Source organism: Ictalurus furcatus, chromosome 14, assembly GCF_023375685.1.
Source record: "Ictalurus furcatus strain D&B chromosome 14, Billie_1.0, whole genome shotgun sequence".
Taxonomy (NCBI): Eukaryota; Metazoa; Chordata; class Actinopteri; order Siluriformes; family Ictaluridae; genus Ictalurus; species Ictalurus furcatus.
Window position 1 is genome coordinate 9,192,850 of NC_071268.1, and position 23,848 is coordinate 9,216,697.

Consider the following 23,848-nt stretch of genomic DNA (forward strand, 5'->3'; position numbering starts at 1 on the left):
TATGTTGTCCCTAACATCACATCTGTCTATGATGACGTGATGTCAGTAATGACTTGACTTGGTCTGGAGGAACTAGATGTTGTCCCTAACATTACATCTGTCTATGATGACGTGATGACAGTAATGACTTGACTTGGTCTGGAGGAACTATATGTCGTCCCTAACATTACATCTGTCTAAGATGAAATGATGACAATAATGACTTGACTTGGTCATGAGGAACTATATGTCGTCCCTAACATTACATCTGTCTATGATGACATGATGAAAGTAATGACTTGACTTGATCTGGAGGAACTATATGTTGTCCCTAACATTAAATCTGTCTATGATGAGATGAATGACAATAATGACTTGACCGGGTGTAGAGGAAATCTATGTCATTCCTAATATTACATCTGTCTAAGATGATATGATGACAGTAATGACTTGATTCGGCCTGGAGGAACTATACGTCATTCCTAACAATCTGTCTATGATGAAAGGAATGACAGTAACGACTTGACTTGCTCAGGAACAACTATGTGTCATTCCTAACATCTGTCTACGATGAGGAATGACAAAAATGACTTGACTTGGTCTGGAGAAACTACACGTCATTCCTAACATTACATCTGTCTATGATGTGAGGACCAACAGTAACGACTTGAATCTGGAGCTGCACATGGCTGTTCGTGTTGCACGGCGATCATGCTGGTAACCATCCAGCAATCTTCAGCTTTTCTTTCTCTATTGGTTTGCTGGTAGCGTACTATTTTTCTGGCACTAAAAACCTTTTCAGTTGATCGTTAGCCAGCAGCTTGTGGCACTGTTGGACCTTGATCTCGGAGTTTGGTTCTCTGAAACTGCAGCTTGGATGTTCTTCTACAGCCACATCTTAAAAATGCGTTTGTATTTGAGCTGGGTCTTGGTTTTCTTGTTTTTTTTTTCCCCCTCCTGTTTATCTCACTGGTTCAATTTTGATGTAAACAAACAAACAAACAAAAAAACTACCTCTGTAAATGAGCTGAGAAACAGCAAGCTGTAGAGGAAATTATACCACGACACTCTAAGAACCAATGCACACAGTGCATTTATTCACATCTAACCTTGACTTTAGTTCAGAATATTATAATAATAATACATAATAATAACAGTTTCACATTTAGTGACTAATACTAAATGGATCCCCGTTCCATCTGATTTAAACATACACTGCATTGCGAGTTCAATAGGTACAACTACCGTATAGATATATTTAGTAGGTGTACATTTGCTGATGGTAAACACTCTGGTGCTATACAAAACAGCTATTCAGTCCCATACCAACGGCCTTTTCATTGACCAATGAAGAATTTTATGTATAGGAATTATATTTCTACACTAACGAGTTAACTGAATGAACAGATAATGTGATTTAAACCGACAGAAATACAGATATGAAGAGCAAGCACACAATTCCCCCCCCCCTTTATTTTATTATCTAACTAACTGCCTCAAGGTTGCAGTGATTTCAATTAAGTTACTAGTTCGCATATTATTACGTGGAAACAGAACAAACTACATTACTAAACTAAATCTCGCATTATTATTAACCTATAAAGCACTAAACGGTCTCGCGCCACAATATCTAAGCGACCTTTTGGTTTTCTATGATCCGCCACGCCTACTTAGATCAAAAGATGCAGGCTATTTGACGGTACCTCGAATAGTGAAGGCTACAGCAGGGGGGAGAGCTTTCGCTTATAGAGCCCCACTGTTATGGAACAGTCTTCGTATTAGTGTTCGGGACTCAGACACAGTCTCAGTGTTTAAGTCTAGGCTTAAAACGTATTTGTTTACTCAAGCCTACCCTGACTAGATTCTATTCTACTACTTCGCAGTCATAATAATCTTTTCTCTCCCTCTCTCCTACTGCCGAGCCACACACGGTTTTATGGAGATACTAGAGATCCAGATCCTTTCTGCCTCTGGATGGAGCTCAAATCTTCTCCAATTCCAGACTGCTGGGACTACGGCTGCTCCTAAGGCCATACAGACTTCATATAAATCCATAATGAACTTTTTCACACTATCTGTTGTTACCCAGATGAGGATGGGTTCCCTTCTGAGTCGGGTTCCTCTCAAGGTTTCTTCCTCTTAAAACATCTCAGGGAGTTTTTCCTCGCCACCGTCGCCACTCAGTGGCTTGCTCAGTTGGGATAAACTCACACCTTTAATATCTGTATACCGTGTTGATATTTCTGTAAAGCCGCTTTGAGACAATGTCTATTGTAAAAAGCGCTATACAAATACAATTGAATTGAACTGAATTGAATTAAATTCTTAACGGCGCGAGCGAGATTCAAAACGCAGTTCTAGTTGAGACCGATTCTACACTCGAATTGATGCAGCTGAGGTTGAGTAACTATCAGAGTCAGAAGTCACACCGTCCTGGTGCTTTCCAGGGTTTCTTGGGGGGGGGGGGGGAGCAAAGTGGCAAAGTTCCTTAAAAAAAAAACTTAATAAAAAAAAAAATTAATAAAAAAAAAAACCCCCAAAAACAACTTTTACTTTAAATCCAGATACAGATATTTGGAGCACAAAACAGATACAGATAAACACTGTGTGCGCTTACACGGACAATAATTTGCATAGTAACAAAACAAAACACACACACACACACACGCACAGAGAAATACAAACCCACACATACCCTGGCATACAATTCAACAACAGCGGGTTCACTAGCAAAGAACAGATATTATGATACGTCCTTGTCTAGCCTACTCCTGTGTGTGTGTGTGTGTGTGTATGTGTCAAGTCAGTGCAAAGTGGCTACAACAGCCAAACACACAAAGACGGATGGAGTCAGATAGTCCTGACATCCTCCCACACTCCCCTTTCACTAGAGTGCTCTGCTTCTTTTTCTTCTCGGCTCAGCGAGAACAAAAACCAGCCTGCTTCCTCTTCCCCGCTCTTCCACGCTCATCCTTTTCAGAGCCGATCGATAGTGTCTTTAGCCGCAACGCCTGGGCACCACTTAGCAAAGGTTAATGCACACATGGTGGCAAAGGCCCACATCAGCGCCGCTCGCCTGATCCGCTTCCAGCCCACCGCACCACGGACATTCACTTTACTGTCCTGCTCAAAAAGCCTACGTCAGGCCCAGGCCTGTCTCTCGGATACACCGGGCAGACGGCAAGTCTTTTAAGATGTACAGATTGCGGCTTGGCATGCGAGAGAGTTCCTCCGCTTTTTAAAGGAGTCGTGACATCAGCGTTGGGTGAAACCCGGCAGCTGCGGTTAGCGTCCCGAGCTGCTATGCTGATGAGCATGCATGCTTATAATGGCCTTCTGTGGAAACGATATGAATTATGCAACATTACAGTATGTGCGAGTTTCCTTCAAGAGAATTGCTTAGCAACATGAAGGCCTGATTCTCCCCAATCAGGCCAGTTTCATGGTAAGACAATCACAAAATTGAGTTTGGAAGTGGGTGGAGTGGACGCTGAGAAGGTTAATCAAACCAGCATTCGATCTCTTGAGAACTGTGTGTCAGGTGTCTCCGAGTTGAGGACTGAACTGAAAATAGCTTTAAATATAGCTATTACAGAGGGTTAGTTGATGGCGTGGGTGTGGTTCTTGCCACTCCATATACAGTTGTTAATCAGGTACTCCAATTACACACGTTTTTAATCATCAGCATCATGGGAATATAACCGAAGGTACTATAATTGTGCAATGGCACAACGGCCAAATTGAGAATTCCTACATCTTTAAAACGTTAAAGGCGAAATTAAAGCCACTAAAAATCTCAAGAGATTGATCTCAAATGATCTTGGCTCATTCTTCAAGTCTCAGGCTTAATCCTTGGGGGGCATGGTGGGGGGCCAGGGTGTACCGTGACAAAAGATGGGGCGGCTGTGGCTCAGGTGGTAGAGCGGGTCGTCCACTAATCGTCGGGTTACTCAAAAACACAATTCGGCGCTTTAAGTGATCCGCGCGCCGACGACATCGTGACATCGAACGGAGAGCGAATCGACGAAGAACCGCGGAGATGAAACAGGCGTATGATGATCTCACGGTGCGGTGTTTATGAGTATATAACCCTCTTCGACCTTAATCCACAACATCTTTCTTGCTGAAAAAACATCTTTTATATTGGAAACAGATTTTGTTTAAAGTGTATGTCCGCTTGAGTAATGAAGTATATTGGTGTTTTCAAAAGAGGGCCAGAGAGGGGTTGACATTTCCATTTCCATTTATTCGTTTAGCGGACGCTTTTATCCAAAGCGACTTACAAATGAGGAAATACAAGCAAAGCGATATATCAAGTGGAGAACAATATAAGCAGTGCTACCATACAAGATCTTTTAACTGAGTTCTAGAAAAGCAAAGCGCGCAGAGTCGAGGTGTAAGAGGTTTTCTTTGGCGTGTTTAGGTGTTGACGGAAGAGGTGGGTCTTTAGCTGTTTTTTGAAGATGGTGAGAGATTCTGTGGTCAGGATTGAGGTTGGAAGTTCGTTCCACCACTGAGGGACGGCTAGTGTGAACGTTCTGGAAAGGGACCTTGAACCACGCTGAGTAGGTACTACTAAGCGTTGGTCGTTAACCAATCACAGATTGCATGAGGGAACGTAAACCTTAAGGAGAGACTTGGAGGGTAGGAGGGTGCTGTTCCAGACGAGGTCTTGTACGAGAGCATCAAGGCCTTGAATTCGATACGGGCGGCTACAGGAAGCTAAGCAGTATTCAAATGTTTCTAATGATGGAAGGGTTATATGGTAAAATATTCGGACAATTCGTTGTCAGGTTTCAGGCAGCAGCATAATGTTGAATTCATTCGTTCAGCTTCGACTGTATCTTGGTCAGGCTTTCGGTGGACCAGAACACTATCCCTGGACAGCCTGGATCATAATACTACCCCACTGCACCACCACGCCGCTGCATAATACTCAATCCACTCTGCAAGCCTCGTGACTCGTAATGAACCTGTTCGTTACACTGGAGGATATTTAACACTGTCGTAACTACTAGTACGCGGTCTGCGCTGACCCTCGGACCTTCAACCACTCCTAAAGACACGGCCAGGGATGAAACCTCACTAATGGCATGCCAGAGCTAATGAGATGAATCTATCTATTACGGCACTTTAATGAGATTAAATCTGCATGCCTAGTAATTAGTCACCGCCGTCGCCGGCATTAACTCCTCTCCGCAGAGACGGTATGAACCTCCCTACTTGGCTTTGCCAGAGGACATTAAAGTGACTGGACACATAATAACCCAGATGCTGCAAGCTGTTGTCATTTCACCCCCCCCAACAAACCCCCCCCCCCCCCCGCCCGCTTCATCAGGGAGCAAATTGATCAACCACAGTCATGGTGGATAAGAGCAAGTCTTAATGACAGACTGGGCAGCTAATCGGCGTTGTTGCTAAAGAGGAGCGCTATTTGCTAATATTCTCATTTCTAAGCAGATCTGCATGCTGGAGTCATTCAGAACGGTAATGGGGCAAGAGAGGACCTGCAGGCAGCAGGGCGCTGTGAGATCCTCTAAACAATTCTCATTATTCAAATGAATGTAATCAGGGGCTTATCATTTTTTCGATGGATGCTAATCGCTTCGAGCAGACTTTCTCAGCAAAATCCTAAAACTAGTTTTGCTGGAGGAGCACGCTGTACCGTGACAACGATGTTTGAACGAGCGCGACCGTCTTTTGCCTCGCAACTCGGCGGGGCGCGTGAGCGCAGTGGAGACTCTAGAGCAGAGGTTCTCAACCTTCTGTAACTAAAGCCCCACCCCAAGCCACCCCTAATATTTGGCACGCCCCAACCCCTCCCCTTTTTTGGAGGAGACCATGTATAATGACTATCTATTCTATATAAAATCTATCTATCTATCTATCTATATTATTTATATATATATATATCATCTGTTTTTGATAGAGACTTTTTTTTTTTTTTGCTTTTATACTTTTTTAATTACTTTTCAGAACTTTTATGATTTTTTTTTTAAAAAAATAACTTTTATGACTTTTATAAAACTATATAACGGACAGGTATGGCACATGAAAAACATTTGCGTGTGAATGATGTAAACTGGTACGAAGGGCGCGTCTCGTTATCCATGACATCGTTAAATCTCTGGCTCTCGGCCCCTCACTGAACAGAGCAGACGCAGAGAGAGGTGCGAGCGCGGACTAAGCTCCGCCTCTCCCCGGCGAAAAGAAAATACAGAGGGAGAGGGAACGTGGGGTTTTTCGTTAATACACATTCTATATGAAAAGCTATAAAATAAAGCGAGTACCCAAATGATGCCCTGTCTGTGTTTTTTTTTTCTTGAAAACAGTTTGCGCTCCCCTTCTGATCTCCCCCCTGGTTGGGAACCACTGCTCCAGAGCTTCAGGTCTGTGCCGTCACAACGATCATTTTCTTTAGCACATGGCGTCCATGCAGTAAGGAAATGAGTGGTGTGAAATGGGCAGATTAGATTAGCGCTGAGAGGCTTTGATCATGCTGGCTGCGTTTGATCCGTACATCCGGCTCCTGACTGCGACCGCAGCACAATGGCCCGTTTTACTTTCATTTGTGTCAGCTGTGAGGGTGTATAAAGAACAGAGCGTGGATGAGAAGCACGTCGTTTGCATTCGTTTAAGCCCTAATCACAGTCACTTCAACCTCCGAGTGGCTTCTCTGCTCCAGAGGCAAATAAGACCACCAAGAGTCAGGAACGAACGAAAGCGCACCGCACTTGGCGTGATGACGGCGTTTGCCTTCGATCTCGTGTCTGTATACATACGAGGTGCCATCGTCTCTGACTGAGACCAGCGCAAATCTCAACGCAATAACAACCTGAGAAAAGATGGGCTCATGAACACGGACAATACATTCCATGTAATTAACTACAATCTGAACCTGAGCTTCACTTATTCGCTATATTCTTAGCACGCTAATACAGGTTTAATGTCGCTCTTCCACAGGGGAATACACATGGTAGCCAGGTAAACTCAAGTCTCAGCCTGAGGGCTGCTTGTCATTTATTTATTTTATTTATTTCTTACTCTGCAAAACTCACAGCAGACTCAGCGAGGTCAAATTCAACAAGCGTGTATCAGAAGCACTTAATACTCCTGTTGTTTACTTTACTGCTGAGACATCAGTCCCCTGTAGAGGGCAAGGAATTGACTTTTTAACTTTATAAGTCCAGCAAACCCCAAATAACTACAACTAATATAAAAATAATAAAAAAAAAACTCTAGACTTTCCATTGGCATGAAGACATTTTCACATCATTTAATGCTTTAAGTCACAGAAGTAGTGACCGGTCTCATAGAAAACTAAAATGGACTTAAATAAATAGCAACCTATTGCTATGTATAAGTGACTATCATGTTTTGATTGCACATGATGCATTAAAAACTATTCAAAAGCATGACTCAGGCCACGGTTTGTATAATTCAAGGCTCCCCAATCCATGCCTACCTGAAGGAAGATTTGGTCTCTTCCTTTTCTTGCTGCCGTTCTCAGTACTGGTCTCCAGAGGACACTCGGACACCAGAGGCCCATTGGAGTTATTAAATTGCAGCGGCTCGTTGTTGGTTGCGGGGTCAAAGGGTAGCGGGTTTAGTCCTGGCAAAGAGACACAAAAATAAAGACACGCAAACTGTTAAAGGTGAACCGAATCGAGTCGACATGCAAACATTCGAACTAGCCGAGGGAACTAGACTCTGGATAGAGGACGGCACTGGCACTTCAGACGATCCACGACAGCGAGTCGAGGATGCCGGAGAGATAGGACACGCCGAGAGGTCCGAACGAGTCCCTTTGAATACGGCGGTATTCGTTTCCGTTCTCGTTCGAAAGGATTTTCGACGGGATTATCCACACAAAGGTTCCCATTAGTTATTAACCCCTCTGGCTCGTAATCCAATCCCATTATATAAACCGACTTCAGGGTCATGTGCACTACAGACAAGTGATCAATATCCAGAAACTACACTCCTGTTCCTCGTATGGAAAAAAGCAGAGATAACACAACAAAAGCCGAATTATCTGGTGAATTATGGATTCAATAACAACAAGAATACTGCCACAAAACCAAGGCACAATGAGGCAATAATTAAAGCGATTGTTGTGTTTAACATACAGGTGTTCGGTTATCTCCTACAGTAAATGTGAGGTGCTACTCAGAAAGCAAATGGGAAACGCAGCACTGTTCTCATGCAATATTCATCACCAATCCTTGTGCCTTTTTTTTTTTTTATTGTTTGCCTGCCTTTGTTTTTCTTAAGAAAACAGGAAGTTCTGTGAAGGTCTGAAACGTTACGTTGTGTCCTGTAGCTTCCTCTCGACTTCAGAGAGCCAAAGACTGACACAAAGTTCACAAAGCGACACTTTAATTATGTGCCTTACTGTCCTGCACCCGACCTCCGAGACCTGTTCTGATAGTACACTGATATAGAAACTCTCTCATGAAGAGATGGAGCGAGAAACCAAAGGAATCACCATGGAACTGGCGTGTACAAGCGAGTAAAGCCAAGAAAAGAACTGAGAGATGACGATGAAAATGAATCTATTACATAAAACAGATTAAAAAAAAATAAGTAGAGGACAGAATTTGGAACTGTAGGATGCCAGAAGAATGAAGGAACAGACACTGATGACAAGTTAAACGGGGCATTATGTGGTATCGCTTTCTCGATATCATTCTCTGGAGAGCTTTGTAAAGTAGTGAAAAGTCCTTGGCACGTAATGAGCTGCTAATGAGAGACGAAGGCTGCTGATCTGTGATGAGTCATAGAGTAAAAACTCTGATTAAGATCTCGGGACACGCTCATGAGACTCTCACGTTTTCCTGTCCATTACACCAAGCCCTCACACGGCAAATGAGATTGGATATACATGCTTGATCAATAGTCGGGATTCTGGACCCTAATGCACTACGAATATACCCTGAGATGCTAGTTTAGCAGCTCCACCGTTCATATAGGTGCACCTTGCAGGTCTACGATGACTTCTTACTGTAGACCATCCGTATGTGGAGCCACGTGTAATCTCTGTCAGTCGGCTTGCCCTGTTCTTCAATTGTTTCGGACCATCAAATGACCACCACTGACCAGTTCACGTGAGTACCATAGGTATATAGTCACTTGGAGCCCACTATATTTAACAGTCTCTTTTCTAGGGACAACTATAGGACCACCACTGAACAGATATGATAGATGATTGTCACTTGACTATAATAGGACTATGCTAACCTGGACCCCACCATTGTTAACTTTTTCTGTAGACAACCACAGAAACACCGTTGACCAGATATGGTGGTCCATTTCCATTTGACTACAATATGACTATAATCTCTTGGCCATAACCATGGTTAATAGTACCTTTAATATAGCCAACTATAAGACCACCTCTGAGGAGATATGGCAGTCCGTATCCATTTACTTCCATAGTACTGTAGTTCCTTAGACCCCACCATGGTTAACCGTCCCCTTTCGATGGATAGCCATAGGACTGAAAAGACACGGTTCTCCATTTTCCTTTGTCCACCATAGGAATATGGTCCCCTGGATGCCGCTATGAGTAACAGTCCCTTTTTCATGGACAAACATTTATGGACCACCACTGACCAGATATGGTGGTCATTTCCAGTAATAGATAGGGTACAGGGTGGCTGACACCTTGTCCATATTAAGAGATATTAGAGAGGAATTGTATACCTCTGAGGTGGCACAGTGAAACAGAGTGTAGTGTTGCTGCCTCAGAGCGCCATGATCCCGAGCTTGGATTACTGTCTGTGCCGAGTATCACGTGTTTTTCCCATGTCCACATGGATTTTTTGCATGTTGTCCACTTCAGGCTACTTTAAATTGCCCACATTGCATTTTTATTGTAAATGGTCTGCGCTTATATAGCGCTTTTATCCAAAGCGCTTTACACTGTGTCTCATTCACACATTCACACACACACACTTGCACACTAATGGTAGCAGAGCTGCCATGCAAGGCCCTAAATTGCCATCAGGAGCAACCTGGGGTTCAGTGTCTTGCCCAAGGACACTTCGGCATGGAGTCATGTGAGCCGGGAATCTAACCCTATGATTAGTGAACAAGCCGCTCTACCACCTGAGCCACAGCCACCCCATTGTCATCCTGACCAGGTTGTATTCCTACCGTTCTGAGATAATCTGCAGATCCGCTGTGACCCGCACCAGGATAAAAAGCGCTCACTCAAGACGAATGACTGAATGCACACGTCGCGTTATGTGTGTTATTATGCATTCTTTAAAAAGGACATGCTCTTGCAGGGAAAACACGATCTGTCAACTGTACGTAATATATGGAAATGCCTTTAGGAACCACGGACTAGTGAGATGCCCCATGTGGTGCTGCTGACCTTTACACAAACTTATAATGTGTATAGCTATAGTGTGTTTATACATACATTATGTACTTATACGTTAACCACAGTGGTGAAGACCACACCCATATGGATGCTTCCTGGACATACCAATGGAGTAGAAGAATGCATCCATGGCCAAACAAAACATATTAGCTTCTATGGAGGAAACCAAAATCCCATAATAAACTATATTCTTAGAAAAGAAAGAGAACATTCTTATTTTAAATATATGGGGAATTTTTTTGGCTGAGATACTGCACTCTTCCCTCAGACTGTGATGCTTCAATAGAGCCGCTGATGAGATTTAAATGAGTATTATTCTTTGAACTGCTGATAGGCGCTGAGGACTTAAACGGATGCAGATCACACAAGCAGAACACATACACCAGTCTTATCTTTAGACAGAGAAAGAGAGTCAAAGAAAGAGGGTGGGTGTGTGTGTGTGGGGGGGGGGGTTATGAGCAAAAGAAGGCAAGGGAGTAAGCAGAGAAATGAGAGGAGATGGAAAATGAGCAGGGAAAGGGAAAATGCAGAGAGAGAGAGAGAGAGAGAGAGAGAGAGAGAGAATAGGAGAGTGGGTGGGGAAGACAGCTGATGAAGGGCAGTTCCTGTGAGCAAATCTCTTACTATTCTTCCAAGGGAACTGGAGGCCGCCGGCTGCCTCTGACACCAGATGAGCCTCATGCATTTATTCATGTCTGAAGACGGTGTTTTGCTGAACGCTTCTCTCTCTTTCTGTTATCTAAGTTGAGTGATTCAATAAAATGTTTACAGGGGAATTTTAACCGTCTCGAAGCGATCGCCGGTGACACGCTGCACTTCAGTATCATCGATGCCGTGATGAATCTCTCATCTCGAATACATAACACAGCTGCTCTCCTTTTCAGATACGGCGTTAGCGACGTTCCTCTTAACGTTTCGATCGCAACGTAATAGTGTGCTTTAGAGCAACGCCGTGTTCCCCTTTGCACCGGGCTTCCAGGCGTGATCTAAAAGGACAGGCCATGACTACCGTGTGCTTCTAAAGAAAACAAGACAAACTGCTTAAGAGGAAACACAGTCGCTACTACACGTGGCTCTTCCTCAAACCGACAGGGAAATCTAAATGCAGCACAGAGGAGACTAGGGAAACACTTTCCTACCCTCTCTCCGTAATTCCAAAGCCTAGCGAGTACACTTGGGATTCACTATGTGCCGTGTGTATATGCACAGCTACGTTTAATCAAATGCTTGAATGAATTTTCCCCACCAGTGCTTGGTGCATGATTGAACACAATTCGTTTAAGGTCACCTTATGTCTAGTGAGCATTAAACGCACGACGTGACATATCTCCGCTCCGTGATTTACCGTAGTTCTGTCCACCGGTTTCTCTCACTGTCTCTCTGCCCATCACTTTCCGTCGCCTCATATACAGCCCGTTCTCCATCTGGCAGGCTTGGCAGGTCTTCCCAAATCACCTCTCAGGTATGAATGATGCTTCAATTAATCTTGTAAACATGTTGGCTGGCCTGCCGTAGAAGTGTCTAATTTACACCGGCCTTTTTAATTAAGCCGGCTTAAGAGACGCGTTGACTCCATGCTTCTCTTGGGAGGACGAGGAAGACGCGGAACAAGCAAGAGAGCGTAGGTTAAAAACAGTTTATCGCTTCTGTATCAGATAAAGTGCTGCCTTTGACACGGTTGAACACCAATTCCGGTTTATTCCGGTTCCAGGCTACTTAACCAGTATTTATTTGACTTGTTTAACGGTTATTTATGAAGCAGGAGCTGAAGTGTTATTTCCAGTAATTAACTGTATGCTAAAAGGCAAGTTCACGCCCAAGGTCAGATTTCTAACGGATCTGCAGGCGGCATTCATTAAGATCCCCCCCCCTTTTCTTCCCATTTGCTTTGTTTCCTCCAGCCTAAGTTGTATGTCTGACAAATGAATAACTGTAAAGGCGTAGCTTACAGTTTAGTAGTATTACTACTACTACTACTACTACTAATAATAATAATAATATGTTTCATTGCTATAGCGCCTTTCCAGAGCTTAAGAACGCTTTACAATAGCAATGCGACGATACATAAACAATGAACAATCATGGACAAACACAGAACACGAAAATCACCGTACAGATAGGACCGTCACAGAGAAAATGCATAGCAACGGATTAGGACGGATAACACTGAGAAAACAGATACGTTTTACGTTGGGATTTGAACTCGGGGATGGATGTGATGAAGGAAGAGTCAGAGGGAGTGAATACCAGATTTTAAGGTGCTACTACACTGAAAGACCTGCCACCTGCGGTAGAGAGACGAGATCTAGGGACAGAGAAGAGTCCGAGCCCAGAGGACCTGGGAGAGCGGGTCTGGTTGACGGGGAGAAGCAGTGCACTAAGATAGTAAGGATCCAAACCATGAAGTGATTTAAGTACGAGGGATTATTTTATATTTAATGCGAAATGAATCTGGTAGCAACGCCGTTCAGGCAGGACTGGAGTAACGTGAGCTGAGCGCTCGGTATGGGTAAGAAGTCTAGCGAAAGAGTTTTGAATATATTGCAACCTAGCAATAGAATTAGCAGGTAAACCAATGAGGAGAGCATCGCAGGATATAAACACATGAACCAGTGTTTCGGCTTCTTTGAGGCTAACGGAGGGAGCGGTTTTTTACAGTACTACGGTAGATGGTTTAATGAGAGTGCTATCAATGTCACAAGTAAGGTCATAAAGGCTATTTTTTACGAAGTGTTGGTGTTCCAATAATAATGATCTCAGTTTTGTCCATGTTCAGCTTTAAAAAGTTAAGCCATCCTTTTATTTTATTTTATTTCTTATCGCAAAGATCTTCTTACATCACATTCATCGAGCAGAATTTTAAGATCTTCTGATAGGTTTCTTCTGTATGTCCCTCGATACTGTTTAAAAACTAAGGGGGGGGGTGGAGCTTTTTCAGTCGCCGCCCCTCGTTTATTTAATCGCTTGCCACTGGACTTGTACCCTCAATTATCGTTTTTAAAAAGAGGTTGAACGCGTATCTCTTCTCCCAGGCGTTTTAATCTCATTTTTACTATTGTCTCTTGTCTGTCTTTGTTTCGTTTTCGATTTTACTTTTCTTACTCTGTTCAGCACTTTGGGCAGCTTTGCTGTGTTAAGTGGTGGCTCAGTGGTTAAAGGCTCTGGGTTACTGAGCAGAAGGTCAGGAGTTCAAGCCCCAGCTTCCACTGTTGGGCCCTTGGGCAAGGCTTAACCCTCAGTCGTATAAATGAGATAGACGTAAGTCGCTCTGGATGAGGGCGTCTGTCAAAATGCCGTAAATGTTAAATGTGCTATATAAATAAAATTTACTTACTGATAGTGGACCGGTCTGGAGAGTGGGAGCAGATCTACGTGCTGTATAGATTTGAACGGCATCAGCATAACAGTAACTGAAACCGTGGCAGCGAATAAGCTGACCCAAAGGCGAGTCCAAGAGCCGAGCCCTGAGGGACGCCTAATTTCAAAGATACTGGGACATCTCATGAATTATTCTGTTTGCTACACCCTTCTCCAAAACAGCTCCCATAGTAAAGCCCTTTACATGACTTATTGCACTTACGCTGGTCATGGTTCAAAAATGAGTCTTGTGCAATCTATGTGTTCATGGAGAGTAATCTACAAAATGACATGAAATGAAAAAATGAAGAACATCTCATAGACATTGGAGAGGACAACTGAATAATCGATAATTGGCGCATCATGGATCAGGGGATACGCCGATGTCATTCGATACACGGATTGTGTTAAGTGAAAAAGTCGACTCACATTTGTTTATTTATTTCTTTTTACACAAGTGTATTACACCTGCCTGAACAGTTGTTTATCTTGGTATGGCTTGGCCTTGCTGAATCCTGACTCAACCACTAATTGAACAGGCTGAACTTGTTCACAATAGATATAAGTAGATTTTACACTCCGAGCTCTACACTGAAACCCTATCTCCCACTGAGTATAATCCGGGGTCACCTTGGACTCTCCCTGGACTCCCATGTCTAAAGACTCCATCCTTCTTCCACCTTATCTGAGATAATACAGAAATGAAGTCATCGTTCTCTCGGCACAAAAATACCCGAGGCATTCATCTTGAGACGCCTCTTTTATTTTGGGACTGAATAAGCTCACAATCTTCTTTTTCAACTCCAAAGGGTTTAGAACGCGGCTTTTGAAATCTGTGTCTATCAAAGCGAGTTTTTCTACTGCGGCGAACCAGAAATATTGATATGGAAGAAAAAAAAAAAAAAAACCCCTGAAACTGGAAATTGTTTTCTTCTCACTGGGGCATCATTGGGGTTCCTAGTCAAAACCAACAAGAACTAACGATACCTACGCGCAAGTCTAAAAACACTGGTCTCTGCTAATTGGTGATATTTACACAAAATTAAACACTATTTACATAGGGAAAAAAAAGGTGCTACGTCTGTGCCATCAAATGCACCATATTTTTTTTTTATTTCAATTATATGATCATACAGTGTGGCACTAGAAGTTAGATTGAAGATGTTATTTTGACATAACAATATTGTTATTATGAAATAACAGGATTGTAGGGGGTGGGGCATGATGGCTTAGTGCTTAGCACATTTGCCTTGCGCCTCCAGGGTTAGGGGTCTTCGCCCTGTGTGCGTGGAGTCTGCATGTTCTCCGAGGTTTCCTTCTGGCACGCCGGTTTCCTCCCCCAGTCCAAAGACATGTGCTGTAGACTGATTAGCATTTCTAAATAGTCCATAGTTAGTGTGTGTGTGTGTGTGTGTGTGTGTGTGCGTGTGATTGTGCCATGCAGTGGGTTGGCCCTGAGTCCCCTGGGACAGGCTTCAGTCTCCGCGTGACCCTGTGTGGGATAAGTGGTACAGAAAATGGATGGATGGACGGAAATAATTGGATGGCATTTTTCCCAAACTGTACATAAACGCTTTGCTAATTGGCCTTTTTGTAGCTTTTTATTTTTCTAATCGTTCTTATCATTGTGACCATTCCAACTGTCTATCAAGCTAGTGGAATACTGAACTACAACCGGCTCCACTTTCTCCAGTTCTTTCTTGTAGATATAAAGTAGGAAGGAAAAAAAAAAAAAAAAAAAAAAAAAAAAAAAAAAAAAAAACACACCCCCACCCTCAAGACCTTACTTTCCTATTTTCTCCCTGCTAATCTTTTTCTGCTCCCTTTACTTGTGACGATTAGTCTTTCGGCCTGTCGCGCTGTCCATGAATTCATAGCGCTTTAATGTTTTTTTTCTTCTTCCTCACCTCTCTGGTTGCTGGATTCCACAAACCCACTGCATGCCTTTGGGTTTAAAAATACATGAATCCCTTCCTTTTCTGAGCTTATGGCGAATGAGAAATTCTCTTTTCCATGGCTCTGAGTACTGTATGCTTGCATGAATACTAAGGTGGTGAATACGAGGTTCTCCAATTCTGCTTTCTATGGCTTTTCGAGATCGATTTATTTATTTATTTTGTTTGCATGAATACTATGCAGGTCTCTTGTTCGCCAACGGAGTCTCTTTCGGCTGAGGTCTCTGCGCTCGGTCTCCCCGGCTTCGCAGACTCCTCCCAACAGGCTCCATCTCCTCCATTAGAGCTGGAGTTATTTAGGCAGCACTCAGCACTCAGCAGCTGGTCAAAACCCACTTCTCCCCTTATGAGAAAAAGATGAAGGGAAAATACCACTCATGCATCAGGCAGAGGGGGGGAAAAAAAGATAACATCACTATGGCTACAGAAGTGTGGATATGAAGCAAAAGGAATAGGAGGTGCAGGAGGTGTGAGTGCATGACAATGACTGAAAGCAAAGGATATGCAGTGAGAATAGAGAAAATGGGAAATAAAATGGAGTGTAGTCTGGGTAATGGCACGTAGAAAGCGCTTTATCACCCATGAAACGCTTTTATAATAGGGGTGTAACGCAGTGTCACTATCTGTACCTGAATCTGTTTGCTATGCCAAATTTTGCTTCTGAACCCTACCACTCTGTCCTCTCCTCACTATACCTCACCTCCTGCTCGAGCGACTCGATTCCTTCATAACCGGATGGAAATAAGATGTTAATGCTATGTATGGAAGAACAAAGCAGGTCCGGTCCAGACGCTAGAGCCTGATGCAGCTGTGGCTCCCTGAACCGAAGCCCATTAATACTCTGTCACTTCTTCACTTTCCTCTATACGTCTCCATCCCTCCTCTCTCTTTATCAAAGCTTCTTTGACCTCAAACGACAGCTTTGGAGCTTCCCGCTGGCTCGGAGACAGCCGGTGAGAATCGGCGCGATATTTATGTTAACGAATGATTGATTGCTGCGGTGAGAATACCAGGCTGTGGAGCTAGCTACGGTAGGACCCGAACCACTGATTTAGCGAAGCGGCGACACACATGAAGCAGGAGGGCTTTATCACAGAGAACCCGACGCTAGACCTTCTGCTGTGCCACTGGCAAATATACTCATCATGGATTTATCATCTCCCCAGTGAGCTGGATTGTATTATTCATTAAAAAAAAAAAAACAGGCAGCACACCACTGCTTCGGCTGAATCGATGCAGATCGATGCAGTTACAGATGATGATCTGATGGAATAACACTGAAGCACTATTGGGTATTGTTTACAGATCAGTGGTGGGGAACAGGGGTAGTTTATTAAAGAAGGGAGCTGCTCTGCACGGATAGACGGCGCATCTGCAGGTATTCGGCACTACACGTCGAATACTTTTTAAGACCGTATTCAAGACATTTCCACCTGCGCGACACTTCAGTCGTGCTACACGATACATCAGCTATAAAGGGTTGTGGCCATGCATATACATCCATTTCTGGGTTTAAGTAAACTATACCCGCTATAAACCTCTATAGAGTGTGTATGAGCGACCAGAGAAAATAAATATCCTTTTGGCATGACCACTTTCTGAAACAGTGAAAGAAAAAAAGAAAATCCAGTATTTCCTTCGCATGACTTTCCAAGAGAGGGAAGAAAAAATACAGCGTGGTGGATTATGGCAATTAGAAGAGAAAAAGCTTTACCATCACTCCCTCGGCAGATGTATTAGAAACCTCCTCGCGGCTGTCTTTACAGGGTTTTTTTTTTGGCATTTAATGCCAGGGCAGTGTAACAAGTCGTGGTATAAATGTACAGAAATTTTCGTAAAGAAGAACATATATATATATATATATATATAACCTTTGCTATTTTGTAATATTACTATTGCACTGAATAATAATAATAATAAAATTATTTGGGGTGCAAATAGTAATATATATTTCTGCCTTTAATTCACTTTTAGGCGTTAGACCTTGTGGCTTTTATTTTGGCGGAAAACCTCAGGAAGTCCTCCTTTTAGTTGGTGACGTTTTTTTTGTTTCTTTTTATTCCCTTCTCATTACCAATCAGGTGAAATGCTGTAAACCTCTTGCCTATAAAAATGTCTGAGATTGCACGAACATAAAGCCAAAGCGAATCTGGCGTGTGTTTTGTCTAAATGCAGGTTATAAACGACTCAAACTCACAGCACAGACAGAGATGAAGCTGGTGTGAACCGAGTCGCTCTAAAACACCGCTGAGCCGCACACACACTCCGAGTGTGGCACGGTCACACGGGTTTACCGTCTCGAACAGCAAGAATAAAACCTATATCTTCTTTACATGTCGGTTCGTTCGGTTGCATTTTTAAGACCTCGGGGCAGCCTCGGGCCAGGCCTGGAGGTGTTGAGCTCAGAACAAAAGAGATCGCGCACAACAAGTCGTGCTGTCCCAAACCCTGGGGAGATTCACAGTAGAATTGTCACAGTGTATGATCGAATACATTTCCACATATACACATTCATTTCTGAAAAAAAAAACAAACGAAAAATGTTTTCTCTCCAGTGGCTCTCATCCATTTTGTGTCCGGCTGCGACTCGCCAAAAATATAGGTTGCATTTTGTAAAAACCCTCCATCTGGACTCCATCTAAATCAGTGGTTCTCAAACATTTTCAGCATGAGGCCCCGCTTGTGTAGGGTACATCCTCTCTCCCTGTCGGTCCTGATTACTCATGGAAAAACATGCTCACCACATTTCTTAAAGTGCAGCTATTACGGTTTTGAAACGTGCCTAATTTTGCTTTAAAGCTCTCATACAATAGATTTACATGCATCCACGTTCTAAAAACACTTTAACGTGCTTATAATTTAAACTGCAGCATTACCTTTTTCCCCCACAGTGTCACAAACGACTCGTTAAATGATTCGTCCTGAAGGATTCGTTCTAAACTCCTCCTTTCAGAGAGCGTCCTCTTCTCTGATTGGTCAGACATCCCAGTCTGTCGTGATTGGTCTACCGCTGTCAGCGAGCAGCCGATGAAGACAAGAGGCGGGGCTTTTTGTTTCAAACCTACGTAGGTTAGTACATGAAGTAAAGTCTGGAATCCCTAACGACTCGTTTCAGCTGTTCAGAATCGATTCTTTCTTTTAGGAGTCGATAACTCCGTTTGTCCTGCGCTTCGATTTCTGATTTGTTACGTTCACAAACAGCTCTATAACACTACATGAAAGGTAATATCTGAAAAACCATAATAGGTGCACTTTAAGGTTCAAGAAAGAAGAACACTTTCATCTTTCTGTTTCCTTTGGATGTGCAAAAAGACCTCTGTACAAACATTTCCTCGAGTGAAACCGTGATATACTTTAGACTAGACGATCACTGTGAAATAATCCACACAGCAGTATTTCTAGCCAGCTATATCTTCTACACTGATGTACAGATCTGAACCGGACGAATCCTAATCCTCAAACACACACCTGCTTGCCTGCTGTTCGGAAATGAAATCCGGCTTTCCGAACACTGACACTGACATTACCAAAGCCCAAGATCTGTTAGACATGTAGTCTGCAGGCTTCGCTGTTTCTCCGCCAGATGCTTTACAGTGCCGGTACGACACACGCAGCTCCGCAGCAGAGACGAGAGATTGAGGGCTGTCAAACAGACTCCCTCGCACCTATAATATATTTTTCCTCTACTCCAGTGCACTGGTTTTAACGTTGCGGAATATTCCAGCACAGGCCCTCTTTCCCTTTAACACCACAGGCTGTATTAACGCCAGCTGGGCTGGTGTCACTGATGCCGTGATTTATTCAATATGGACAATGTTTCAGTCAAAGCCTTGCATTCAGCAGGACCCGAGAGTATCAGAGCATCACAATGGTAATGTGTGTGGGGGCTCAGGGGGTGAGTCATTAATCTTCCCTGAGTCTGAACGACAACTTAACACAAAGATTATGCCCAATTTATGCACCTGAGCAGTGGGGGGGTTAGGGGGCGGGAGAGTGTGTCGGTGTGTGCCACGGCGCATTAACACATCCCTGACCTAACGCATTAACGCATACAACTGACTCGATCTTCCTTCCCGCACCATACACTGACTACGTTTACACGGACAGCAGTAATCTAATTACTGACCTTATTCTGAATGACAATATTGTGATTAAGGTGTTTACATGAGTCGCTTTTAGAATACTCCTTTCATGTTCCCGTGTTACATGTTATAGAACATAGATCGATTAACGGCACACGTCATTACATCCCCACGTCACGCCGTCCGACGTTCCCTCCAGAATTTCACGTATCGACATACGGTTGGTCTTCGTTATGGGACTGTATACAGTTTTGAGTGTTTTTATTTTTAATTTTATGAAAGCTTCAAGTGCAGGCAATTATTTGTCATTCTATACGTGCTAATAGACGACTGCTTGAAGCCGTGGGCTGCGTCCCAAACCGCGTAGTTACCTACTATAATAGTAGCTGATGTGTGTGTATTTCTCCTACTATATAGTAGCTGATGTATGTGTATTTCTCCTACTGTATAGTAGCTGATGTACGTGTATTTCTCCTACTGTATAGTAGCTGATGTACGTGTATTTCTCCTACTGTATAGTAGCTGATGTACGTGTATTTCTCCTACTGTATAGTAGCTGATGTACGTGTATTTCTCCTACTGTATAGTAGCTGATGTACGTGTATTTCTCCTACTGTATAGTAGATGATGTACGTGTATTTCTCCTACTGTATAGTAGCTGATGTACGTGTATTTCTCCTACTGTATAGTAGCTGATGTACGTGTATTTCTCCTACTGTATAGTAGCTGATGTACGTGTATTTCTCCTACTGTATAGTAGCTGATGTACGTGTATTTCTCCTACTGTATAGTAGCTGATGTACGTGTATTTCTCCTACTGTATAGTAGCTGATGTACGTGTATTTCTCCTACTATATAGTAGCTGATATACGTGTATTTCTCCTACTATATAGTAGCTGATATACGTGTATTTCTCCTACTATATAGTAGCTGATGTACGTGTATTTCTCCTACTATATAGTAGATGATGTACGTGTATTTCTCCTACTATATAGTAGCTGATGTACGTGTATTTCTCCTACTATATAGTAGCTGATGTACGTGTATTTCTCCTACTATATAGTAGATGATGTACGTGTATTTCTCCTACTATATAGTAGCTGATATACGTGTATTTCTCCTACTATATAGTAGCTGATATACGTGTATTTCTCCTACTATATAGTAGCTGATATACGTGTATTTCTCCTACTATATAGTAGCTGATATACGTGTATTTCTCCTACTATATAGTAGCTGATATACGTGTATTTCTCCTACTATATAGTAGCTGATATACGTGTATTTCTCCTACTATATAGTAGATGATGTACGTGTATTTCTCCAACTATATAGTAGCTGATATACGTGTATTTCTCCTACTATATAGTAGCTGATATACGTGTATTTCTCCTACTATATAGTAGATGATATACGTGTATTTCTCCTACTATATAGTTGCTGATGTACGTGTATTTCCCCTACTATATAGTAGCTGATGTACGTGTATTTCTCCTACTATATAGTAGCTGATGTACGTGTATTTCTCCTACTATATAGTAGCTGATGTACGTGTATTTCTCCTACTATATAGTACGTAAGTACATGGTTTCGGACACAGCCGTGCTCTCTCGTTTGCCGTTAAACGGTTAAGCACTGCCAAGTGTGCACGTGTCCTGTCGCAAAATGCGGTGAAAACTCCCACACGATGTTAATAGTGTGATTTGTGTTTCCATGTCTGTAACACACTTCCATAAAGTAAGTCTGGAATCACTAACGACTCGTTTCAGCTGTTCAGAATCGAGTCCTTCTTTAACGAGTCAATAACTCCGTTTGTCGTGCGCTTTGATTTCTGAAACTTTTTTTTTTTACGTTCACAAACAGCTCTATAACACACTACATGAAAGGGAATATCTGAAAAAAGCATAATAGGCGCACTTTAAGGAAGCAAATTGGTCATTTTTTTGGTTTGTTTTTAATAGACAGACTCATGTTGAAACCATATAACCTGGGGTTTTTTTTTATTATTATTATTTATTTCTTTTTTACAGAGAAGAGTGAATCTGAATGGTGGCACAGGGGCAGAGGACAAGCATGAGGTGACATTGTGTTGAAATAAGGGTCACAGTGTTCAGGAATGCACTAATGGAACAGGTCCTGTTCTGGAAGCACTCGTACCTCTCTGCACTGCACGAGATGCCGGGGAATAAATAATCACGGCGGAGGGTCTATCTGCGGTACCGACTCAGGATCAGATGACAACCTGGTGCTGCCAATCCACCGAGCCTGAGCACGAGCGCCGAGAGCCGGAATTAGCCGGCAGACGTACTCTGGTCCACTAATTCTTGTGAGCATGGTGATGAAACAACAGTCATGAGGTGCACAAGGCGGCACTCAGCAAAGCATTGATTTGGGATAACAGTTACAAACGAAGTGGCATGCGTCTCTATTCTTAGTCGCGCTCGTCTGGAACACTCGCTGGCACTGGAACGCATGCGTCGACTGCGCGGAATGACCGGACCCTCAGCCGGATAAACGGACGAGGTGCCTTAATGATCTCGCTCACGGGGGGAAAAAATCCGAGTGGTGTGTGGAATTCTTACTGCTCTATTAACACAGCTTCTCGCTTTGGCGCTCGGGCATTTCCAGAGCAAGAAAGAGAGAGAGAGAGAGAGAGAGAGAGAGAGAGAGCACGGAGCGAGGGTTTCGAAATTAAGCTGCTGAATTATACTGAATTATGTGCTTCATTATCTTTCTTATAATAGACCTAACAAATAAATGGCACAGGGGGTATAAAGTTCCACCGAGCAAGTTTTTCCATGTTCTCCCGAACCACTCGAGGCCAAAACAATCTCGAAGGCGTGAACAGACTGGAAGTGAAGTGAGCTTTTGAATGGATCAATTATGAGTTGTGAAGCTGGCTCCGGGAGTGTCAACAAGACTGCTGATTGGGCTTTAACGGGCCATGTCTGGCACAGCAGGCTCTTTATAGACGCTAGGCGAGAAGATAGCGCTCGTGAATGGCAAGCGGTGTAGGTTTTTTTGCTCCACCTGAAAGCGCAAACATGCTCCGTTAAACACGTGAAGACAAACACGCACGGGGGGAAAAAATAAAAATAAAATAAATGCAAACACGCAGCACAGAGGCGTCTCTGTGAATACGAGCACAGAGAGACCCATAGAGACCTAGACTCCGTCGTGACGTCTGACTGCTCGTTAAGTCTGCGTAATTACACTTTCTGGAATTCGACATCCTAACATGCACAGCGTGTCTCTCGTCTGTCTGAAGCGCCCTGTGCGTTCTCTTTTACAGCGAGAGAAACGTTACCTGCTGAGCTGCTTACGCGAGAGCACGTTCGAACGCTTTCTCCTAGCTGTCTGAAATGGTAATAATAATAATAATCTTAACTCTATCAACAGAGTAGTAATGCATTCAGACTCGCCCTATCAGTCATGTCAAACTTTTCCTCTCGGCTAGTAATCTCGCACTTCAGTTTACACGTTGTTTGCTTACGGAGAGTTTAGCGTGTACTGCGTTGCCTCATTAACGCCAGCCACAGGCAAGAAACGTAGTCGAGACGAAAAGCGGCGTTGTCTCTTCGGCATCGCGGATGCATGAATAATGCGCGTGCCTCCATTAATCATATTTCATCATCGTACATCATAATGCCGTCGCGCTTAAAGTCAGCGTTATAAAAATACGCTAGGTTTTATTATCGGTGGCTTTTCTTGTTGTTTCGCCAGGAAAAAAAAATGTGGTGTTATCGCTGTAGCACGTGCGCAGCTGCAGTGTCGCGTAGAGCCGATTTTATTTATGTGCTTATTCGTTTATTTTGTCATTTCATCTCAATCGAAATATAACAGTAGAATCTCTGGATTTGATGAACTGCCCAGAGACTCTGGAGAGTTTACAGTGTAGCTGCAAACCATCATCATCACTTAGTTATAATGGGGTTCGAATTCCCGCCTCCGCCCTGTGTGCATGGCGTTTGCATGCTCTCCCCGTGCTTCGGGGGTTTCCTCCACCAGTCCAAAGACATGCTTTGTAGGCAGATGGGCATCTCTAAATTGTCCGTAATGTGTGAATGTGCACTGCGGTGGGTTGG

The 23,848-nt window shown here is 43.2% G+C and overlaps 1 protein-coding gene across 7 annotated transcripts in view; it reads right to left on the bottom strand.

The window, feature by feature from the left end:
- Nucleotides 1-23,848, bottom strand: part of enox2 (ecto-NOX disulfide-thiol exchanger 2) — a 296,308-nt gene that overhangs the window by 144,385 nt on the left and 128,075 nt on the right. For 5 of the 7 annotated variants that reach the window (XM_053641143.1, XM_053641142.1, XM_053641139.1 and 2 more), the window contains one exon: nt 7,445-7,591. The exons of the other annotated variants lie outside the window; for them this stretch is intronic. In XM_053641143.1, coding sequence (XP_053497118.1) covers nt 7,445-7,591 — 147 coding nt within the window. The remainder of the gene's footprint in view (nt 1-7,444; nt 7,592-23,848) is intronic. 7 annotated transcript variants of the gene reach the window in all.